Raw genomic sequence first — 23,781 nt, 5'->3', positions numbered from 1 at the left:
TTTTGGCTAGTTTTTTGGACAAATCTAGCGGTTTTTGGTGAAACAATTCTGGCAACGCTGCTGCAATGTGGAATGCCGTTTGGACTCGGCCATAAAAAGGAGGTCCCTTGTCATTGAACTTAACATAGAATCGGGCAGCACTCAGTGATAAGAGAGGAGTTCACAACTTTGGTATCACAATGGACTGAATAGTCTAATGAATCTAATGAGCTGATATATTGGGTTGCCACTATACCTAACCTAAATCTGTAGGTGTAAAACCAAGTATAGCTCCTAATATCAGACGTTTTTGTTTAGATTGTGTTAAAATTGCAATAAACATGTACTCCTTAATTTTCATAAATAAGGAAATGCGGTTCATCTCCCAAACCTATGTTTACTAATTCACTGGGGGTGGTTTAGGGTATGATATAGTCTGCCCGCCCGTCTTTCTACTTTACTCACTTGTCTTTCTTTGCGTGTATGACAGAGATTTTAGTGCAATTGACTTGACATAGAAATTAAATTTTCCATTCTATTATTTAAGTTTGTCGACTTGGATCCAAATCAGCTCAGATTTAGATAACGCCCCCACATATATGTCCTTCCGATTTGGGAAAATATGGGCAGAATACCCACAGAATTTCATAATGTAATCATACCCTACATACCACAAAAATATGTTTAGAAAAATATGTTTAGAGAGAGAATAGAGAAAATAGATAAAGATGGCGACGGACGGCGAGGATTTAACTATTTCGGGTCTTAAAACAAGGTATACTTAGGGTGAAACATAATATGTTTGCACAGCACAAACTATTTTTTATGATTATGCTTGAAGGAGAATATGTTTTGGAGTATATGTTAAAGAGGTGTTTTTTTTTTAGGTTAAGTCTCATGTATAAATTTCATAGTAAAAAATATATACGATCATCGCCACAGTAGAATTTTGTGATGTTTTTATACCCTCCACCATAGGATGGGGGTATATTAACTTTGTCATTCCGTTTGTAACACATCGAAATATTGCTCTAAGACCCCATAAAGTATATATATTCTGGGTCGTGGTGAAATTCTGAGTCGATCTGAGCATGTCCGTCCGTCCGTCCGTCTGTTGAAATCACGCTAACTTCCGAACGAAACAAGCTATCGACTTGAAACTTGGCACAAGTAGTTGTTATTGATGTAGGTCGGATGGTATTGCAAATGGGCCATAGCGGTCCACTTTTACGTATAGCTCCCATATAAACGGACCCCCAAATTTGGCTTGCGATTGCTCTAAGAGAAGCAAATTTCATCCGATCCGGCTGAAATTTGGTACATGGTGTAAGTATATGGTCTCTAACAACCCTGCAAAAATGGGTCCATATAAACGGACCCCCAAATTTGGCTTGCGATTGTTCTAAGAGAAGCAAATTTCATCCGATCAGGCTGAAATTTGGTACATGGTGTTAGTATATGGTCCCTAACAACCATGCAAAAACTGGTCCATATCGGTCCACTTTTACGTATAGCCCCCATATAAACGGACCCCCAAATTTGGATTGCGATTGCTCTAAGAGAAGCAAATTTCATCCGATCCAGCTGAAATTTGGTGCGTGGTGTTAGTATATAGTCTCTAATAACCGTGCAAAAATTGGTCCACATCGGTCCATAATTATATATAGCCCCCATATAAACCGATCCCAAGATTTGGCTTGTGGAGCCTCAAAGAGAAGCAAATTTCATCCGATACGGCTGAAATTTGGTACATGGTATTAGTATATAGTCTCTAAGAACCATTCAAAAATTGGTCCATATCAGTCCATAATTATATATAGCCGTCATATAAACCGATCCCCAGATTTGAACTTCGGAGCCACTTGGACGAGCAAAAGTCATCCGATCCGGTTGAAATTTGGTACGTGGTGTAAGTATATGTTCTCTAACAACCATGAAAAAATTGGTCCATATCGGTCCATAATTATATATAGCCCCCATGTAAACCGATTCCCAGATTTGGTTTGCGGATCCTCTAAAAGAAACAAATTTCATCCGATCCGGCTGAAATTTGGTACATGGTATTAGTATATAGTCTCTAAGAAACATTCAAAAAATTGGTCCATATCAGTCCATTAATATATATAGCCGCCATATAAACCGATCCCCAGATTTGAACTTCGGAGCCCCTTGGACGAGCAAAATTCATCCGATCCGGTTGAAAAACCATGCCAAAATTGGTCCATATCGGTCTATAGTTATATATAGCCGATCCCCAGTCACACAAAAATTGGTTCATATCGGTTCATAAATAATCATGCTTGCCACTCGAGCAAAAATAATCTAGCAAAATGTTGTTTCTATAGAAAATTTTTGTCAAATTTTATTTCTATAGAAAATTTTGGCAAAATTTTATTTCTGTAGAAAATGTTGTCAAAATTTTAATTCTATAGAGAATGTTGTCAAAATTTTAAATCTTTTGAAAATTTTGTAAAAATTTTATTTCTATAGAAAATTTTGTCAAAATGTTATTTCTATAGAAAATTTTGTTAAAATCGTATTTCTATAGAAAATTTTGTCCAAATTTTACTTCTATATATAATTGTTTCTTTTTGAAACGTCATCTGTGTCCGCTGTCGCACTTTACCCTCCCTAATGCTAAACATATCTGCTCTTATTCTATATACTGTTGTTGCCTTTTGTTGATTTGTTTGGTTATTGGTGGTTACTGGTTGCGAAATATGAACATCGAAAGGGTGTAAAAAAATGTGTGAAATATGCATCAATCATCGCTTGTTTGAGATGTCATCAATCACTAGTGGTTGTTACGGCTGATGCGACCTATATGATTTTTTGACAGTATCAGCAACTATTCTCATACACATGCATTGTGTTTGTGTAAATGCAGATGTGTAAGTAGTGGTTATACGACAATGAAAAAATCCTCTTAAGGGTGGATTAACAAGATCTAGAAATATTAACAAATTACCATACATATTAGAATTTAAAGGAAGAGACAGTTTTCATTTGTAAAAAAAAAAATTGTATAAATTATGACAATTGCAATGAATAAACTAAAGAATTTCACCACATAGGAATGTATTTATTTGGCATTCACAGCGGGGAATTTATTTTACTAGGTGGTTGTCAAATTTGCCTATTTTGTCGGGCCGTACATTGAAAAATAGTGTCGTGAGGCCAAAGAATTCTTGTCCTTAAAATAACAAAGCGAGTTTTATTTTGCATAGAAGACTCATTTCGCTGATATAAAGCTCATTCTGGTCCAAATGTTGATAAACGTTTCAATAAAGATAGTTAAGGGATTCGACTTAAAACTAGGTACCTTTATATTCAAAATAATTTTGTTGGACTAAGGTCAACTTGACTTTATTGCTCCATGTTTAGCTCAATGGCAAGGGACCTCCTTTTTACAACCGAGCCGTTCGTTTGAAATTGCAGTTAAACTACTTAGAGAAACTTTGAAACCCTCAGAAATGTCAGCAGCATTACTGAGAGGTGATAAACCAGCGCACTATGGGCTAGATCATGATTTTAGGGGCAAAAACCACTTCCCACCAAGATAACTTCACAAAATTTGATGGGTAGATTTGCAGTTATAAAAAAATGGATTTTAGAAAAATGGCCCCTTTTTAGAGTAATGGCTATAAATACCTGGAAAAATTGTGTTATTTGTTTTTGCATCCTTCAGCAAATTTGTAGCTCTTGACTAGGCAAACAAAAATGCTGAATATATTAAGTTGGAAAAATTTCATCTTCATGCTCAAAACGCCAAAAATGTCGAAAAAATTACAAATGGTTCACCGATTTTTTCGGCTTTCCTACTACAGCTCATGAACTATTGAAAATTTGACCAAACAATCAAAGTACGAAATATAGCCTATATAATTATTAACAACTTTCTAGCTTACACAAAGTTCATACGATTACTCCTTAACAAAAATTTTTGCAATTTTATTTGTTTTTTTTTTTTCTTTTAAATTCAAGCCTTTTAAAACGTTTAGTGACTTTCCGAGTAAATTGATGTTTTTTTTTTTTTTTAATTATGGTATGTAAACAAAAAATATGTGAGCCAGAGCTGAGATGCATGTACCTGTTCGATCTTTTTTAAAACACTTGTTTCGCGCCTCAGATTAATTTTCTGCAAGGAAATCTATAATTACTACTGAAACCTCGTTTATTTGGGATAAATGTACTAATATTTTGTATATTGTGGCAGACATCGGGGACCATTCATATGTTCGCTAGTTTTAATATAATGATGACGAGTCTTTTGAGATTGGGTGTAATGTTATTAATACCAGTAAAAGATGAAAGGTCCTTGCGAGAAAATGTTCTTCTCTCTTTCGTGCGAAAAATCACCGTTTCTACTGCCATTTGATTTCGGCTTTTCAACATGAAGACCCATTTTTTTTTTAAATTTTGTGTTTCTATTTGCTGCCAAGACTATGAATCCAAAGGACTTATTCATATCTCAAACCGTCAGACTTCAATATGTAATTCCTATAATATAATTCGAATCATTTCTCTTGATTGCCAACAAAGACTCAAAGATTTCAAAATTTTTAAACCTGAGTGTTTCTGAAAAAATATCATTCATTCATTCATTAGCAAGCAAAAGCAGACAGTTTTGCCATGGCATAAGACTGGAGATTTCTACAAACAATCACATGTAAAAATGTCTTATGGCACTTCAAAATATTTTTAGTTTTACTCTACGAAAAACGATAAAACTCTTAAAAATTTCACAAAAAGGTACACACAAAATACCATCGAAATAACTACGAAATAAAACATTTACCAAATTCTATTTATATATATATATATATATATATATATATATATATATATATATATATATATATATATATATATATATATATATATATATATATATATATATATATATATATATATATATATATATATATATATATATATATATATATATATATATATATATATATATATATATATATATATATATATATATATATATAGTTAAACTACTCGCCTTGAGTATTAGAAATCATATTTACATATATTTTTTATAAAAATATTTATTTAAAAACCCGTTTTTGATTTTACAAAAATTGCGCTGCTTTACTCTTGTTACCACCTATTAAAAGTTTTGTCAACATTAACGGCTGTTTGTGCATAAACAGGGTTGCCAACAGCAAAATTTATTTTGATTTTTTACTATCAATATGTTCGTTAGTAAAGCCCATTTAGAAAATATTAAATTTGTTAGTAAAGCCCATTTAGAAAATATTAAAAATTTAAAGTTGAAAATTTGACTTTTTGTTGCTAAAGTCGCCAAAAACTTTTTGGTGTTTGATCGAAATTGGGTTTGAACCCACGACCCGGTGTATACATGGCGGGCATGCTAACCATTGCACCACGGTGGCTCCCGAACTGATGAACTATCGTATTCCAGACGATGTAAAAGTATTTTCTTTCTTTTTCCCTTTTTTTCGAATTTAATAAGGAAATAATATGTCTTCCAATAAAATTTTCTTACATATATTTCAAGCAAATAATTTTTTGTTGAAATATTTTTTTTAATGAAAGCTTTTGAAAGTAAATGCTGTATGTATGAGCAAATTTGGTCGCTATTAAATCTACGATATGTGGAAAATACCAACTCATTTGTATTAATATCTCGTCGAGATCGGTCATAAAATATCGGGTTTGTAGGCATATTTACCGTTCGGATATATATGGGGACTTTATACAAAATCTGAAATGGTATTGTAACGATCTTTCTCTTATCGTATCCTATATCTTATGTGCTGTTGCTACCTATAATACCGGTCTTGCTCAGGACAATGGGCGGAGTTCTTGCTCATGTGGTATAGATTTCGGCCAGTTACCATAAATCAATACATTTTTGGTAGCTATGGTTAAAGGATTGCCATAATAATAAAAAAAAACACAAGTATATACGGTCGTAAGTTCGGCAGGGCCGAAGCTTATGTACCCTCCATCATGAATTGCGTAGAAACTTATTCTAAACACTGACATCCACAATCGAATTACTTAAGTTGCGCTAACGCTTGCCGATGGCAAGGTATCTTAAAACCTCCTAACACCGTCTTCTAAATTATAAGTAAGCACATACCTGGTATATATTATATTAAAAAAGACCGATTAAATACGTATATAATTCAGTTTGACAAAATTTTCTATAGAAATAAAATTTTAACCAAATTTTCTATAGAAATAAAATTTTGACAAAATTTTCTATAGAAATAAAATTTTGAAAAATTTTTCTATAGAAATATAATTTTGACAAACATTCCTATAGAAATAAAGTTTTGACAAAATTTTCTATAGAAATAAAATTTTAACAAAATTTTCGATAGAAATAAATTTTTTATTAAATTTTCTATAGAAATAAAATTTTGGTAGATTATTTTTGGCTCGAGTGGCAACCATGATTATGAACCGATACGGACCAATTTTTGTGTGATTGGGGATCGGCTATATATAATTATAGACTGATATGGACCACTCTTGGAATGGTTGTTAGCGGCCATATACTAACACCACGTTCCAAATTTCAACCGGATCGGATGAATTTTGCTCCTCCAAGAGGCTCCGGAAGTCAAATCTGGAGAACGGTTTATATGGGGGCTATATATAATTATGGACCGATATGGACCAATTCTGACACGGTTGTTAGAGACCATATACTAACACCATGTTCCAAATTTCAACCGGATCGGATGGAATTTGCTTGTCTTAGAGGCTCCGCAAGTCAAATCGGGGGATCGGTTTATATAGAGGCTATATGTATTTATGGACAGATGTAGACCAATTTTTGCATGGTTGTTAGAGATTATATACTTACACCATGTACCAAAATTCAGCCGGATCGGATGAAATTTGCTTCTCTTAGAGGCCTCGAAAGCCAAATTTGGGGGTCCGTTTATATAGGGGCTATACGTAAAAGTGGACCGATATGGCGGAAATTAGCGTGATTTCAACAGACGGACGGACATGCTCAGATCGACTCAGAATTTCACCGCGACCCAGAATATATATACTTTATGGGGTCTTAGAGCAATATTTCGATGTGTTACAAACGGAATGACAAAGTTAATACACCCCCATCCTATGGAGGAGGGTATAAAAACAAACAAACAAACAAAACAAATTCATAGTGTAACAGAAATGCCTACGTTTTAGAAGAACTATTGGTGCAGTTTGCTCTACCTCCTATACCACCCCATTCTTGCTCGATGCGTTAGGGCATCGGTTCACTATGTCACTTAACTGTGACACTTTGGCAAGTCGTACCTTTTCTAAAGTAACGACATCAAAAGGAGGTAATCCCTCACGAAAGATATTCAAGGAACGCAGAATAACTTTGTTTATTCTAAAGAAATCAGGATCTGTCGACTCAAGCATGTTGTCGGATAAGCAAAGCTATTCCTTAATAGGCTCAAGGAATTATTGAAGCTGGAAAAAGGGAAAAATCGCCGAATGAGCTGCCATCCTCCAAACGGAATCAAAGACCGTTTGGCTTAGTTGCAAAAGACTGTTTTGTGATGGCTCTCATGGTATGAAGGCCGATTTGAATTAATCGCAATTGCGGACCAGAGGTCTATGGATTGATTTAAAGCTGGGAAGGAATCACTTTGGAGTTAGTCGAGTAAAAGACATACCGGCTAAACTTACAGCACATGCATGGATACCTGAAAACCCTCCTGATCCTGAGTCAATATTAAACAGACCAAATGAATGGCACCCAGATATTCCAACCGCCGATTGGAATGGATGGACCAAGACGACATGCGATGTTTATATTAAACATTAAGTCGTTGCCACATCTAGGCCAGATCCAAGGGCGTGTCGGGCAGCACTCAGTGATAAGAGAGAAGTTCACCACTATGGTATCACAATGGACTGAACAGTCTAAGTGAGCCTGAAATATGGACCCTTCTCTTATCGAATCCTATATCTTATGTGCGGTTGCTACCTATAATATCGGTCTTGCAAAAATGGTGGGAAATTGAGAACGCGGTGTCTACTCAGAGGTACTAACAAGTTTCCCGGCAAGATGCTGGATGGTATGAAGGCCGATTTGAATTAATCGCATTTGCGGACCAGAGGACTATGGATTGATTTAAAGCTGGGAAGCAGCACTCAGTGATAAGAGAGAAGTTCACCACTGGGGTATCACAATGGACTGAATAGTCTAAGTGAGCCTGAAATATCGGGCTAACACTATACCTAACCTAACCTTAGGACGTGTAAGTTACGGCCTTCATGATATCCATATGAAGGTATACAGCCAAAGGATTACATAACGGACAAGCCTCCGTAAGAATGAGAAGTGAAAAAATCTCCTTGCGATGCCGAAAGAGACATAAAAACTGCCGACATTGTCGAACATCGTATGCGGGAAGTTTCTACAGGCTCAAACCTCATCAGGGATTGAATCGGGGATTGTTCCGAGAGTCACCGAGATCTGTGAAGAGGAATTCCTCGATGACTCAATCAAAACGGTTGATGTGGCGGTGGTTGAAAATTTGTAATTCAGTTTATCAATTTTTCTTTTCTCAGGTTGTGTTCGCGTAAATTTCTGCGAACCAATTACATGTTAACAAAAAAATAATTCATGTCAAAATAAAACTAAAATCATTTACTAAAATTTTTATTTTATATATATATATATCAATGTTTGTACTTATGTAATTTTTTCTCAGTATATACTCAGCAATAGATATTTATGTTGTCGCTCACTTGATTTGCAATGTTCTAAAACAAAAACATACTAACATTGTAAACATACATACACCTACTTACTTAAATATTTATTCCAAAGTAATGACAAACAAACTAGGTGAGCAACGAACATACAAACGTACTAACATATTTTGATCTTCACTACACTTCGGCCTCGGCGAGACCATCGGCTTTGTTTTTAACTTCAAAGCTTAGATTAAATATGTAAACATTTAAAGAATTTCAAACATTATGTTTTAATTTAACGAGGCCTAGGTGTAACTTACATGCATAAAAAATTCTAATGAGAGATTAGAGAATTTTTTCAATATTCCAATGACTTTTGAAATTGGGTATTGAGATCAGACTGAAAATTATTCTTCCCTTTCTGTTTTTGGCTGCTGAACAATCCAGATCGTAAAATAACTGAACTAACCCATAAACTTTTTTTCAGCAATTTGTGTTGAAACATTTGAGTATATACTTTGTTACTTAAGTAATAAATTCTGTGCAAATACTCAGTGTTTGAAATATTCTTTTCTTTTCTTTGGGAATTTTAATCGTGAATAGGTTTTCTTTCTTTTCGAAGACAATTTCTTTAACATAAAAATTGGTGCCGAAACCCGGGAATTCGTCGAAAATAATTTTCTTTATCGAGTTTTCCATACCGCGTGTGAAATACAGTGAAATTGCTTTTTGTGCTCATCGGTCTTCAAAATAAATCTACAATTTTTTGTGCACGTGTTTAAATAACCAAAAAGGGCATGGATATTTTGATAAAAGAACAAAGAGATTTGTTGCAATTATTGATAAAATATGAAGGTACATTAAAGAATAAATCCAGAGATGAAAGAACCCATGGTTATTTAAATGCACTTGCTCAAAGAATTGATGATTTGTTTTCTAGATTTGAGGGGCAACATGACAAAATAGTGCGAGAAGCTCGCGAGACTTCATTAGATGTTCATGATGTACCGTATTTGGCCGATGATGTTTATTTTACCTTTTCTGATAAATTTTTGACGATAAAGGGCCAGATAATTGATTCGTTACCAGATAATTCGGTAAGCCAATCTCCAATGGCGAGCACTTTTGCTGCTCCAAATATTAGGTGTGAGACTAGCGTGCTTTCTGATTCAAGGCTTCCTAAGATTAATTTGCCCAAATTTTCAGGGGAATATATGGAATGGGTTCCATTTCGAGATATATATTGCTCCCTAGTACACAACAACGATTCTCTTAATAAAGTTCAGAAATTTTACTACTTGAAGGGCACATTGTCTGGAGAGGCAGCGAATCTTATTAAGGCCATATCGGCCACCGAAGCTAATTACGAATCAGCATGGCGGATGTTGGAGGCGCGTTACCATAACAGGCGTATATTGGTTGGGAGTCTCATATCGAAATTGTTTGCTATACCGAGGTCTGATGGAAGTTTTCAATCCATTAAATTGCTTTTGGATTCTGCCCAAGAATGTCTTTCATCGCTTGGTAATTTAGAAGTAGACACAGATAGTTGGGACCCAATACTATTACATTTGCTCATTCAGAAGTTGGATTTACAAACACGTAGGGATTGGGAAAATTCCCTTAACTCTAATACTGATTTACCTACTCGTTCTCAATTTTTTTCATTCCTCGAGAGGACATTTCGAACATTAGAGTCATTGGTTGATGAATTTCCCTCGAGTTCTAAGTCTAAATCTTTTAAAAATAACAAGGGGTTCACCCCTGCTAAGAAAACTTGTCATGTTAGCAAGATTTCTAAACAAAATTCTCCTGTTTGCATTTATTGTGAGAAAAATCATTGGTTATCAAAATGTTATACTTTTTTGGCTTTACCACTTTCGACCAAAAATGATTTTTTGATCAATAAGAAAGTGTGCCGCAATTGTTTAGTTACTGGTCACGAACCAATAAATTGTACATCACCTTTTCGGTGCATTTCATGCAAACAATTGCATCACACAATACTTCATCAGGATGAGCCTATAGATGCTGGTCAACAGTCTATTTCACCTTCCATTTCCTCGCCTAATTCTGGGCATAACACCATGACACGAGTTACATCCCATACCACACATTCGCTCCAATCAGTCGTTTTGTATACTATTCGATTAAAAGTGTTTACTTTTCGAGGAACGTTCACTTTACGTGCTCTTTTAGATCCAGGCTCACAGGGAAGCCTGATATCCGAGTCTGCGGTTCAATTGTTAGGATTGAAGAGGGCTAAAACTCATTCTAAGGTCATAGGTGTGGGCGATGGATGCGGAAATTTAGCAAGATATTCAGTGGATGTCGATCTCTATACTCGTGAGGATCGACTTGTATTGACTTGTACCGCTTTGGTCTTGTCTAACTTATCTTCGTATTCTCCTGATTTCTTTACTAAGCACATTTCTTTGCCTGAGATTGCTGTTGGTAATTTGGCAGATCCTCATTTCTATATGTCAGATCCAATAGATTTGATTCTTGGTTCCGACGTTTGTTCCCAAATCAAAATTCCTACGGAATCGTTTGTCCATGACAAAATGTTCTTTCAAAATACTCACTTTGGCTGGGTATTTTCGGGGTTAAGTGGTAGTATTTCTTCTCATAGAATCCATATACATTGTGCAAGCCTCGACGGTATTTTGCGATCATTTTGGGAACAAGAGGAAATACTTCCTAAAAGAGATTTGACAGATGAGGATTTGTCCTGTGAGAATTACTTTAGTAACTCGACGAAACAGGGAGAGAATGGTCGCTATATGGTAAATTTACCATTTAAATCGATTTTAAGGGACAATTCCAGTCCTAAATTGCATAATAACATTATTAATGCATGCAGGAGGTTCCGTCAATTAGAATTATCTTTTTCGAGACGGCCGCAATTTGCGGACGATTATAAAAGATTCATGAGGGAATATGAATCCTTAGGGCACATGACAAAAATAGGACAGTACCCAGGTGGTGTTCGCTTGAATTCATATTTTTTACCTCATCATGGCGTTTTGAAAGAGACTAGCACTACCACCAAATTACGTGTTGTTTTTGATGGTAGTAGTCACCAATACGGTTATACTTCTCTTAATGAGGAACTTTGTAGTGGGCCTCCTCTACAAAATGATCTCCCTTCTATCATCACGAGATGGCGGAGGCATAAGATAGCATTTAGCGCGGACATTGAAAAAATGTTCCGACAAATTGACGTATGTCCTGACCATAGAAAATTTCAACAAATTTTATGGCGATATGAGCCTTTTGATGAAATTTCTATATATGAACTGAACACGGTTACCTACGGTACTACTAGCGCTCCTTATCTTGCCATTCGTGTCCTTCAGAAACTTGCGGAAGATTTTAAAATTGTTTTTCCAAAAGCTTCCCAAGTTTTAGTTTCTGATTCGTATGTTGACGATATTATTTCTGGGGCTGACAACATTGAAGACGCCAGACTTTTGAGGGACAATTTGAATGAGCTTTTGCGAAGGGGTGGCTGTAATCTACGCAAGTGGATCTCAAATTCCAACGATTTCTTGGAAAACATTTCTAAAGAGGATAGGGATCCATCCATTACATTAGGATTCGACCATGATAATGTGGTGAAAACGCTTGGTCTCCAATGGAATACACGGACCGATTCCTTTTCTTTTAATGTGAATCTTGATGATATCTCTCATTTCACCAAGCGACTTATATTGTCGGAGTCGGCTAGACTATATGACCCTCTTGGATGGTTGACGCCATCAACAGTTATAGCCAAGTCTCTTTTTAAGGCTCTTTGGGAAAATGGTTTAGATTGGGACACGGAGATTCCCACTGATATTAGAAATACCTGGCTTAAGTACAGGAATTCTTTGAAAACACTTGAGAATTTGAATATCCCACGATGGTTTAGTTGGTCACCCAATTGTTACATTGACCTTCATTGTTTCTGTGATGCTTCGAATATTGCCTACGCAGCAGTTGTGTATTGCAGAATTGTTTCGGCTGGTAAAATATTTGTTAATATATTGCAAGCCAAGTCAAAGGTGACACCAATCAAAACGATATCAATACCCAGATTGGAACTTTGCGCTGCTAAATTGCTTGTCGATCTTACTAATAGTGTAAATCAATCCTTGAATGGATTTGGTATTCGGGACATATTTTATTGGAGTGATAGTTCTACAGTTCTTAGCTGGCTTCAAAAGCCACCTTCGACTTGGACTGTCTATGTTGCCAACCGAGTCTCACATATTCAGCACTATTCTAAACCTCGCCAGTGGAGATATGTACCATCGTCCTTGAATCCTGCAGACGGAGCTTCAAGAGGCGTTTTTCCTGATGAATTGATCAGGGATGAAACCTGGTGGTATGGTCCCAAATTTCTTTATGAATCTCAGTCATCTTGGCCAAGAAACCTTCCTTATCTTGGAACATCGGAAGAGGAGAGAACTAAAAAGTTATCTTCGCACAATTTGACTGCAAACATATATCCCGAAGTACTTTCTCGATTTTCGAGTATGCAAACTTTATTACGTACTTTATCATTGTGTTTCCGATTTATTTACAATTGCAAACATCCTACTTTAAAAATTACCGGTTCGCTAACGCTGGCTGAAATTAATACTACTCTTCATCGTATTATTAAAATCGTCCAGGTTATAGACTATCCTGACGAATTCAAACTTCTGCGTATCGGCAATACTTTGAAGGGAAGTTCCCTAATTAAGCTAATGCCCTTCATTGATAATGAAGGACTACTACGGGTAGGAGGTAGGTTGCAAAATTCTAGTTTTGCTTTTGACATGAAACACCCAATTATACTTTCGAAGCGAAACCCTTTATCATCACTTTTAATTCTCGATTCACACGAGAAAACTTTGCATGGTGGCATTACTTTAACAATGTCCTATGTGGGTCGTAAGTTTTGGATTATATCCGGTAACCAGCTGGCTAAAACGATTATTCATAAATGCATGAAATGTTTTAGATTTTCAGCGAAGACTTCACAACAAATCATGGGAAATTTGCCCGCTGTTCGTTTAAACGCTTCTCGGCCATTTAAGCATAGTGGAGTAGACTATGCTGGTCCAATAATGTTGAAAAATTCATCTCTTAGATCAACGATTATTTCTAAAGGCTACATTTGTGTATTTGTTTGCATGGTCACAAAAGCTTTGCACTTGGAAGCCGTTTCAGACCTCACTACAAATGCATTTATGGCAGCCTTTAGAAGATTTGTTTCTCGAAGGGGTACATGCACGGATATCTATTCAGATTGTGGTACTAATTTTGTGGGTGCGTCTAAGGAACTCAAAATACTCTTCAATAGGAGTTCAAAATCATTACCCGATGACCTTCGACACGCCCTTAGTTTAAATTGTACGAATTGGCATTTTATTCCACCAGCCTCTCCCAATTTTGGTGGTCTGTGGGAGGCTGGTGTCAAGTCTGTGAAGCATCACTTAAAACGGATAGTAAATGATAGGCTTTTGAATTTCGAAGAATTATCGACTCTTTTGTGCCAAATCGAAAGTTGTCTAAATTCTCGACCTTTATGCCCCCTCTCAGCAGATCCAACAGATTTTGAAGCCTTGACTCCAGCACATTTTCTTATAGGTGAGCCTACAAACTCTGTTCCAGAAGAGTCATTACTTGACACAAGTTCAAACCGTTTATCACGCTGGAAAAATATTGAAAAAATGAAACAACATTTCTGGAAAAGATGGCATAGTGAGTATATTAATCGCCTTCAAGCAAGACCAAAATGGCTTAAGGAAGAAAAAAATGCAAAAATCGGTGAACTCGTACTAATATCAGATGAAAGATGTGCTCCCGGACAGTGGTTACTTGGACGCATTGTTGACACTCATCCTGGACCTGATGGAAAAATAAGGGTGGTATCTGTTTCAACAAAAAATAAAATTACAAAAAGACCTCTTTCTAAATTATGTTTTCTTCCACAGCACAACTCTATATCGGATTCTAATAACTAGTTACTACCGCAGTAAATCACTTTGCCTTATTCAAACCATCATTTATCATAATGGAAATATAAAATCATCGTCACTTCTATCATCCATGCAGTTTGGTGGCCTGGGATGGAGCCTATCAATGAACGCTGTGAGTCGGAGCACAGCGGAGCAAATGCTCGACTAAAACACTCCCAACACGGCCATCCCACAGCTACATTATTTATCATTTTAAGAACATCCGTTCTTCGGGGCGAGCATGTTCGCGTAAATTTCTGCGAACCAATTACATGTTAACAAAAAAATAATTCATGTCAAAATAAAACTAAAATCATTTACTAAAATTTTTATTTTATATATATATATATCAATGTTTGTACTTATGTAATTTTTTCTCAGTATATACTCAGCAATAGATATTTATGTTGTCGCTCACTTGATTTGCAATGTTCTAAAACAAAAACATACTAACATTGTAAACATACATACACCTACTTACTTAAATATTTATTCCAAAGTAATGACAAACAAACTAGGTGAGCAACGAACATACAAACGTACTAACATATTTTGATCTTCACTACACTTCGGCCTCGGCGAGACCATCGGCTTTGTTTTTAACTTCAAAGCTTAGATTAAATATGTAAACATTTAAAGAATTTCAAACATTATGTTTTAATTTAACGAGGCCTAGGTGTAACTTACATGCATAAAAAATTCTAATGAGAGATTAGAGAATTTTTTCAATATTCCAATGACTTTTGAAATTGGGTATTGAGATCAGACTGAAAATTATTCTTCCCTTTCTGTTTTTGGCTGCTGAACAATCCAGATCGTAAAATAACTGAACTAACCCATAAACTTTTTTTCAGCAATTTGTGTTGAAACATTTGAGTATATACTTTGTTACTTAAGTAATAAATTCTGTGCAAATACTCAGTGTTTGAAATATTCTTTTCTTTTCTTTGGGAATTTTAATCGTGAATAGGTTTTCTTTCTTTTCGAAGACAATTTCTTTAACAGGTTGGAAAATTGCTGTTTTTTTCAAAATTAAATTTTTTCAGTATAGATTAAATTTGGCACACTTTGGTAGCATGTATATCTATACCTAAACTCTTTTAGACACACACGGACAGACATCACTAAATAGCCTCGGAATTCAATACTAATTTTAATTCTAGGTCTCAGACGATGGGTCTGAGACTGGTCCTTCTTGTCGTTACATACAAATGCACAAACTGATTATACCCCGTTCCGGAATACTGGTGAAGTGTGTAAGCACGGAATGGATTGTGAGTGTATATTGCAACAAAAAATTTTGCGTTTTTCGAATATGTAGAATTTTATGAAAATTTTTTTAGATTATTAATTTGACTCGTGTGGCAATCGTGTACACTACCCAATGGGCCTCATAAAACTTCTGGGGTCGTTTCATAGAAATGCACAAACTCTTCAAATCCGTTAGGTTAGGTTAAAGTGGCAGCCCGATTAAGATTCAGGCTCACTTAGACTATTCAGTCCATTGTGATACCACATTAACTAAAAGTACCTATTACATATGGGCACTTCTAGTTTTAACCGCTGAACCTTCTTGATTATTTTTCTTTGTTGAACCAACCAGATTGTTCCAAAAACATTAGCAGACTGCTTAAGTTAACGTTTTCCAGATCCGCCAGTAATCTGAAGCTATATGCTCCTAAAAGTTGCTTGCGCTTTACACAAAATGCAGGACACTCACACAAGAGGTGTTTAATTGATTCTTTTTCCTCCGCATCATGACAGCTCATACAATAGTCATTATACTTCGCGCCAATAGTTTTTGCAAAATCGCCTATCAGGCAGCGACCCGTTATAGCAGATATCAGGAGTGATATCTGACGTCTCGAGAACATTAGCATATCTAGTGTGCGGTTTAAGTTGAAATGGGGCCATATTTGCTTGGTGTCGTTACAACCCTTGCAATTCTCCCATCGAACATTTGCCATCCTAACAGCCTTCTCACGCAGCATGAGCTTGCAGGTAGCTAGGGGCATACCAACAAATTCCAGTTCCCCTGGAATATGTAAGGTAGTCCCTAGCCTTGCCAACTCATCCGCTTCGCAGTTCCCCGGAATGTTCCTATGGCCAGGCACCCATATTAGGTGAATATTGTACTGCTCAGCCATCTCATTGAGAGATTTGCGGCAGTCGATAGCCGTTTTCGAGTTGAGGAACACAGAGTCCAAGGATTTTATTGCAGGTTGACTGTCTGAGTATATATTAATGCCAATATTTGTTGGAACATTACTTCTCAGCCAATTCGCCACCTCTCTTATTGCTAATATTTCAGCCTGAAAAACACTACAGTGATTAGGTAATCTTTTCGCTATTCGAATTTCCAGATCTTTAGAATATACTCCGAACCCCACTTGTCCATTCAATTTGGAGCCATCAGTATAGAAATCTATATATCTTTTATTCCCCGGGGTCTGTGTACACCACGCCTCACTGTTGGGAATTAGAGTTTCAAACTTTTTGTCGAAAAGTGGTTTTGCCAGGGTATAATCCACTACGTTAGGCACATCTGGCATTATTTTGAGGACCGAACTATGACCGTACATTTTTTCCGACCACAGCGATAGCTCGCGCAACCGCACAGCCGTTGTTGCAGCTGACTGTTTGGCCAAAATGTCTAAAGGCAATAGATGTAGCATGACATTAAGGGAGTCTGTTCCTGTCTTACTAAATGCGCCTGAGATACATAAGCTCGCCATACGCTGAACTTTATCTAAACAAGTCGGTTTCTGAAGTGCCGGCCACCAGACTACAACACCATATAGCATTATAGGTCTAACTACTGCAGTGTATAGCCAATGCACAATTTTTGGTTTTAGTCCCCACTTTTTCCCTATTGCCTTTTTGCACGAGTACAAAGCTACCGTGGCTTTTCTCGCCCTCTCTTCAATATTAAGCCTAAAATTCAGCTTCCTGTCCAAAATAACGCCAAGGTATTTTGCACACTCACCAAAGGGAATTTCAGTACCCCCTAAGGAAATGGGCCTAACCGTGGGAGTTTTACGATCTTTGCAGTACATGACTAGTTCTGTCTTTGCTGGATTTATACCAAGACCATTATCTTTCGCCCATTTCTCAGTCATCCGGAGAGCTCTCTGTATAATATCTCTGATTGTGGATGGGAATTTTCCCCTGACTGCTAGCGCCACATCATCTGCGTATGCCACCACTTTTATCCTTTCTTTTTCTAGGGAAACCAGAAGGTTGTTTATAGCAACATTCCAAAGAAGAGGTGATAGAACTCCTCCTTGGGGAGTGCCTCTGTTCACATACCTTTGTATGTTTGCTTGCCCTAGTGTGGCTGAAATACGTCTCTTTATTAGAAGTTCGTCTAACAGCCTAAGTATACCTGGATCAACATTCAGAGTTGTCAGTCCATTTAATATCGACCTCGGATGGACATTATTGAACGCCCCTTCGATGTCTAGAAACGCCACGATTGTGTATTCTTTGACAGATAGTGAGCTTTCAATAAAGCTGACTAGTTCATGCAATGCGGTCTCAGTAGACCTGCCCTTCGAGTATGCATGCTGTCGTTTCGAGAGCAAACTTGAATCCACGCTAGTTCTAAGATACATGTCTATCATCCTCTCCAGGGTCTTAAGTAGGAATGAGGATAAGCTGATTGGTCGGAAATCCTTCGCACTCGAGTGAGAGGCTTTTCCTGCTTTAGGTATGAAGACGACTTTTGTTTCCCTCCACTTTTCTGGAATATATGCTAAGTTTACACATCGTTTATATATCACCGTCAACCAGGGGATAACTCTTTCAGCCACTGCCTGTAACTCCGCCGGAGTAATTCCATCAGGTCCGGGGGATTTGAATGGTCCAAAGCTATTTAAAGCCCATTTTATTCTAGATTCCGACACAATTTCCTCGATAGGAAATGATCGCTGAGCCTCTGTTACACCGCCGGAACATGGTTCAACCGTCTGATTTCCAGGGAAGTGTGTGTCCAAAAGTACCTCCAACGTCTCCTCACTGGACGTTGTCCAATTTCCCTCCGATGTTTTAATGAAACCTGGAGCGGTGTTAGTGGATGCTAGTACCTTCCGTAGTCTGGAAGCCTCTGACGTATTCTCAATACTGCTACAGTAATCATCCCAAGAGTTTTGTTGAGACCTTCTCAGTTCTCGTTTATATTCTCTCAGATTCATCTTGTAAGTGTCCCAATCCTCCGGAGCTCTTGTGGACTTTGCTTTGTTAAAGAGCTTCCTGCAGGATTTCCTCATATTACTTAACTCCGTAGTCCACCATGGCGGCCGATTTTTTCCCCTTGGCTTTCCTCTAGGGCAAGCAGCTTTCAGTGAAATGTTGAAGGCCTTAGTAATCCGCTCCACTGCGTGTTCGATATCTTGCACAGTGCTCATATTTGTCTCCGGCATTTCCGGTATCATCGAATTGAACGTTTCCCTATACCTATTCCAATCAGCTTTCCTAACATTTGGCGGAAATATGGTCTTTGAAGTACGAACAGCCAATCTGAAACTGATGTAGCGATGATCTGAGAAGCTATGTTCCCTCAAAACTTGCCACTCAGATATCTTATCATTCAGTTCCGGAGAGGTCAACGTTACGTCCAAAACCTCTTGTCTGTTCCTGGTGACGAAGGTTGGTGCATCTCCCTTATTGCAAACTACCAGGTTAGTACGCAAAATAAACTCTATTAGCGACTCTCCCCTTGCATTAGTATCACTACTTCCCCAAATACTATGATGTGCATTTGCATCGCATCCCATAATGAGTTTTGTCTTTGTTTTTAGTGACTCCTCAACTAAGGTCTTAACGGCACAGGGTGGCATCTCCCTATCATGTCCCATGTAGACCGAAGATACCCAATATTTGCATGTGGATATCTCTAGACTGGCGACGACAGTGTCTGCATTGCTCAATGAAGGAAGCAGAAACAAGTTTAGTTCGTTTTTAGCAATTATACATGCTCGATTTATATCGGTACCGGTATTATGCAAAAGTTTGAAACCCGGAGTGCTTAATTCACAGATCTTGTTCTTATATATGTATGGTTCTTGAATAAGAACTATATCTATGTCTCCTTTCATCAGGAGAACTTTTAAGGCAGCACAAGCGGCCTTACAATGGTGAAGATTTATCTGGAGGAACCGTAGAACCATCCAAATTTTCAACCACCGTCACATCAGCCGCTTCAATTGAGTCATCAAGGGCTTCCTCTTCACAGATCTCGGTGACTCTCGCAACAATCCGCGGTTCAGTTTTGGTGAGGCTTGAGCCTGTAGAAACTTCCCGCATATGATTTTCGCCATAGTCTGCAGGTTTTATGTCTCCTTCGGCTTCGCTAGGAGATTTTTCCACTGCTGACTCTACCGGAGGCTTGTCCGTTTCGGAATCCTTTGGCTGATCGCTTTTGTATACCTTCATATGGATATCATGAAAGCCATAACTTACGCGTCCTTGGGTCTGGGCTAGATGTGGCAGCGACTCTATGTTTAATATAAATACCGCATGCCGTCTTGGTCCATCCACCTCATCCAAACGACCAACCTTCCAATCGGCGGTTGGAAGATCTGGGTTACATTCTTTTAGTCTCTCTAGTATTGACTCAGGATCAGGAGGGTTTGCCGGTATCCATGCATGTGCTCTAGGTTTAGCCGGTATGTCTTTTTTATCGACTAACTCCAAAGCGGCTCCTTCCCAAACTTCACCAATTAGCATCAATGCAGCTTTAAAGCAATCCATAGACCTCTGGTCTGCAAAAGCTATTAACTTATATCGTCCTTGATACCATCCAGCATCTTGCCGTCGAGGACTTGGTCCGGGAAACTTTTTTCGCACCTCTGAGTAGACACCAGACATCGCGTTCTCAATTTCCCCCCATTTTTGCCTTGGAATCATACCGTCCAATGCTCCTTTATTAATAATAGCCATCACAAGGCTGTCTTTTGCAACTGAGGCAAACGATCTTTGATCCCGTTTAGAGGATGGCAGCTCATCCGGTGATCGTTCCCTTTTTCCAGCTTCAAGAATTCCTTGAGCCCATTTTAAGGAATCGCTTTGCTTAGTCGACAACGTGCTTGGGTCGACTGATCCTAATTTCTTTAGGATAAACAAAGCATTTCTTCGTTCCTTGAATCTCTTTCGAGAGGGATTGCCTCCTTTTGATGTCGTCACCTTAGAAAAGGTTCGACTTGCCAAAGTGTCACCGCCAGTCGACCCGTCTACAGGTCGACTAATTGGGCCTGACTCTTGGTCGATGCCCAAATTTATAACTTCAGTCGTTACCCGTCCACTGGGCCCTGAAGTTAGCAACCCAGTGGATGACTTTGAATTTCGCTGCATGGTGGTTTATTATTTCCACCACACGTGAAATTCGTAATAAGTACTTATTACGATGAAATACTCCGCTATTAAAAAACACGTCCGTTCAGTTCGACGGTTGAAGAACATCGTTTCAAATCCGTTACGTCAGTGAATTTTTCTCTTCATTGTATTTAGTCTGCAAACCTCTTTTAGTCCAATAACAAACTCTAGACGAACATTTGGCCTCTTTAGATTTCTTTGTATCTAAGATTATTGTACGCGTTTGCTAGACATTTATTTCCAATTAATCCTCTCGATTTGCAATTTTATCAGTTTGTATCTTAGATACAAATAAGAATTCAAATTTATTCCATTTGTCATTGTATCAACAATAAATCATATACATTTTCTGCTAAGATGAATATTCAACAGAAATAATTGGTACGATGCGATATTGTGGAGTTTCAAAAGATTCCTTTCAGTTTTCTATTCAAATGCTGTGAGAATTTTAATGAGGTCGCAAATGCTGAAAGACATAGAGATGTCAATGATGTTGTTAGTCGATAGATTTCAAACAAATCCTTCCAATCCCCTCACTAATATCCATATGTACTAAACAAACAAATATTTTTGTGTATAAGAATATTTTTGTATGCAAACTTTTTTATAGACAAGATTACATCGTCATATCGACTTAGAATTTCATCATTAAAAAATATATAGGTATAGTATAGGTCTGAGGGCGTCTGTTGAAATCATCCTAATATCCGAACGAAACAAGCTCGGAAATTGATACCTCTTAGAACTGAACACCCACAATCGCCCACATTTTGTCCACATTTGGATGGCGTTCACTTATTAGAGGTTCATTTTAATACAGTAATATGGACAAAATGTAGGCGGTCGTGGGTGTCAATTTTCAAACGGTTTATTTGTTTAATAATTTGGCGAACCTCCACATTTCCTGTAAATTTCTAGCGTAGATTGTCGAGGGGTGTTATTCCCTCTTGAATGTATCGGAAAGTTAAGTTTCCTACTTCAAATGCATAAAAACACTTTATATTTAATATCAAAAAAAAAAAACAAGTATATACGGCCGTAAGTTCGGCCAGGCTGAATCTTATGTACCCTCCACTATGGATTGCGTAGAAACTTCTACGAAAGACTTTCATCCACAAATTTCAACTCACATGGTTGTTAAATATCATATGCTACCACCACGTACCAAATTTCAAGCAGATCAGATGAATTTTGCATTTCCAAAAGGCACCGGAGGTCAAATCTGGGGATCGGATTATATGAGAGCTATATATTATTATGGACTGATAGGAACCAATTCCTGCATGGTTGTTGGATACCCTATACTAACATCACGTACCAAATTTCAACCGAATGGGAAGAATTTTGGTCTTCCAAGGTGCTCCGGAGGCCAAATCTGGGGATCGGTTTATATCGGGCCTATATATAATTATGGACCGATATCGACCAATTTTTGCATGGGTGTTTGAGGCAATATATTGACATCACGTACCAAATTTCAACTGAATCAGATGAATTTTGGTCTTCTAAGAGGCTCCGGAGGTCAAATCTGGTGATCGGTTTATATGGGGTCTATATATAATTATGGACCGATATTGACCAATTTTTGCATGGTTATTAGAGACCATATACTAACACCATGTACCACATTTCAGCCGGATCGGATGAAATTTGCTTCTCTTAGAGGCTCCGCAAGCCAAATCGGGGGATCGGTTTATTGGGGCTATATATAATTATGGACCGATATGGACCAATTTTTTCATGGTTGTCAGAGACCATATACTAACACCATGTACCAAATTTCAGCCGGATCGGATGAAAATTGTTTCTCTTAGAGGCTCTGCAAGCCAATTCGGGGGATCGGTTTATATGGGGGCTATATATAATTATGGACCGATGTATACCAATTTTTGCATGGTTGTTAGAGACCATGTACTAACACCATGTACCAAATTTCTGCCGGATCGGATGAAATTTGCTTCTCTTAGAGGCCTCGCAAGCCAAATTTGGGGGTTCGTTTATATGGGGGCTATACGTAAAAGTGGACCGATATGGCCCATTTGCAATACCATCCGACCTACATCAATAACAACTACTTGTGCCAAGTTTCAAGTCGATAGCTTGTTTCGTTCGGAAGTTAGCGTGATTTCAACAGACGGACGGACATGCTCAGATCGACTCAGAATTTCACCACGACCCAGAATATATATACTTTATGGGCTCTTAGAGCAATATTTCGATGTGTTACAAACGGAATGACAAAGTTAATATACCCCCCATCCTATGGTGGAGGGTATAAAAAATCAGAGAAAATATAAAATATTTAAAAATTATTAAAAAAATTGGCCTAATAACATTCTTTAACATGTTGGACTCGGGGAAGATGCTTTCTCCCAACATATAATGGAAAAGGAAGCACCGTCTACGTTGCTTGTTAATTTCATGTAAATTTATGATTTTTATTTTGAAAAGTCTGCCAAGAAGGAACTTCCCGTCCTGTGCATATACCAAATTACCTTACCCGGAAAATTCACGAAAATTTACAACCTTTAAATTTTCAAAAATTGGGCTATTTTGATAACAAAAAAGAACGTCGCACAGTGCTTCGAAAGCGGCAAAAAAATATGTGCTACGATTCTTATTCTAATTTTTGTTTTTCATAGTCTATGATATCGAGCTCTTCGAATACATAAACAAAATGTTGCTATAATTGACTAGAACTATTTTTAAACAAGTATATACAGCAGTAAGTTCGGCCAGGCCG

General features: G+C 37.4%; 1 protein-coding gene across 1 annotated transcript; it reads left to right on the top strand.

The window, feature by feature from the left end:
- The first annotated feature begins 9,473 nt into the window (after positions 1–9,473).
- On the top strand, positions 9,474–15,350 carry LOC142231060 (uncharacterized). The gene is made up of 2 exons (XM_075301679.1): positions 9,474–14,573; positions 14,643–15,350. The coding sequence occupies exons 1-2, from the start codon at positions 9,474–9,476 to the stop codon at positions 14,670–14,672; spliced, it is 5,130 nt and encodes a 1,709-aa protein (XP_075157794.1). The 3' UTR covers positions 14,673–15,350.
- Positions 15,351–23,781: the final 8,431 nt, after the last annotated feature.

Source organism: Haematobia irritans, chromosome 3 (genome assembly GCF_050003625.1).
Source record: "Haematobia irritans isolate KBUSLIRL chromosome 3, ASM5000362v1, whole genome shotgun sequence".
In the NCBI taxonomy this organism is placed as follows: domain Eukaryota; kingdom Metazoa; phylum Arthropoda; class Insecta; order Diptera; family Muscidae; genus Haematobia; species Haematobia irritans.
Note: the sequence above shows the minus strand (reverse complement) of the source record. Positions and strands in the feature narration are given on the sequence as shown.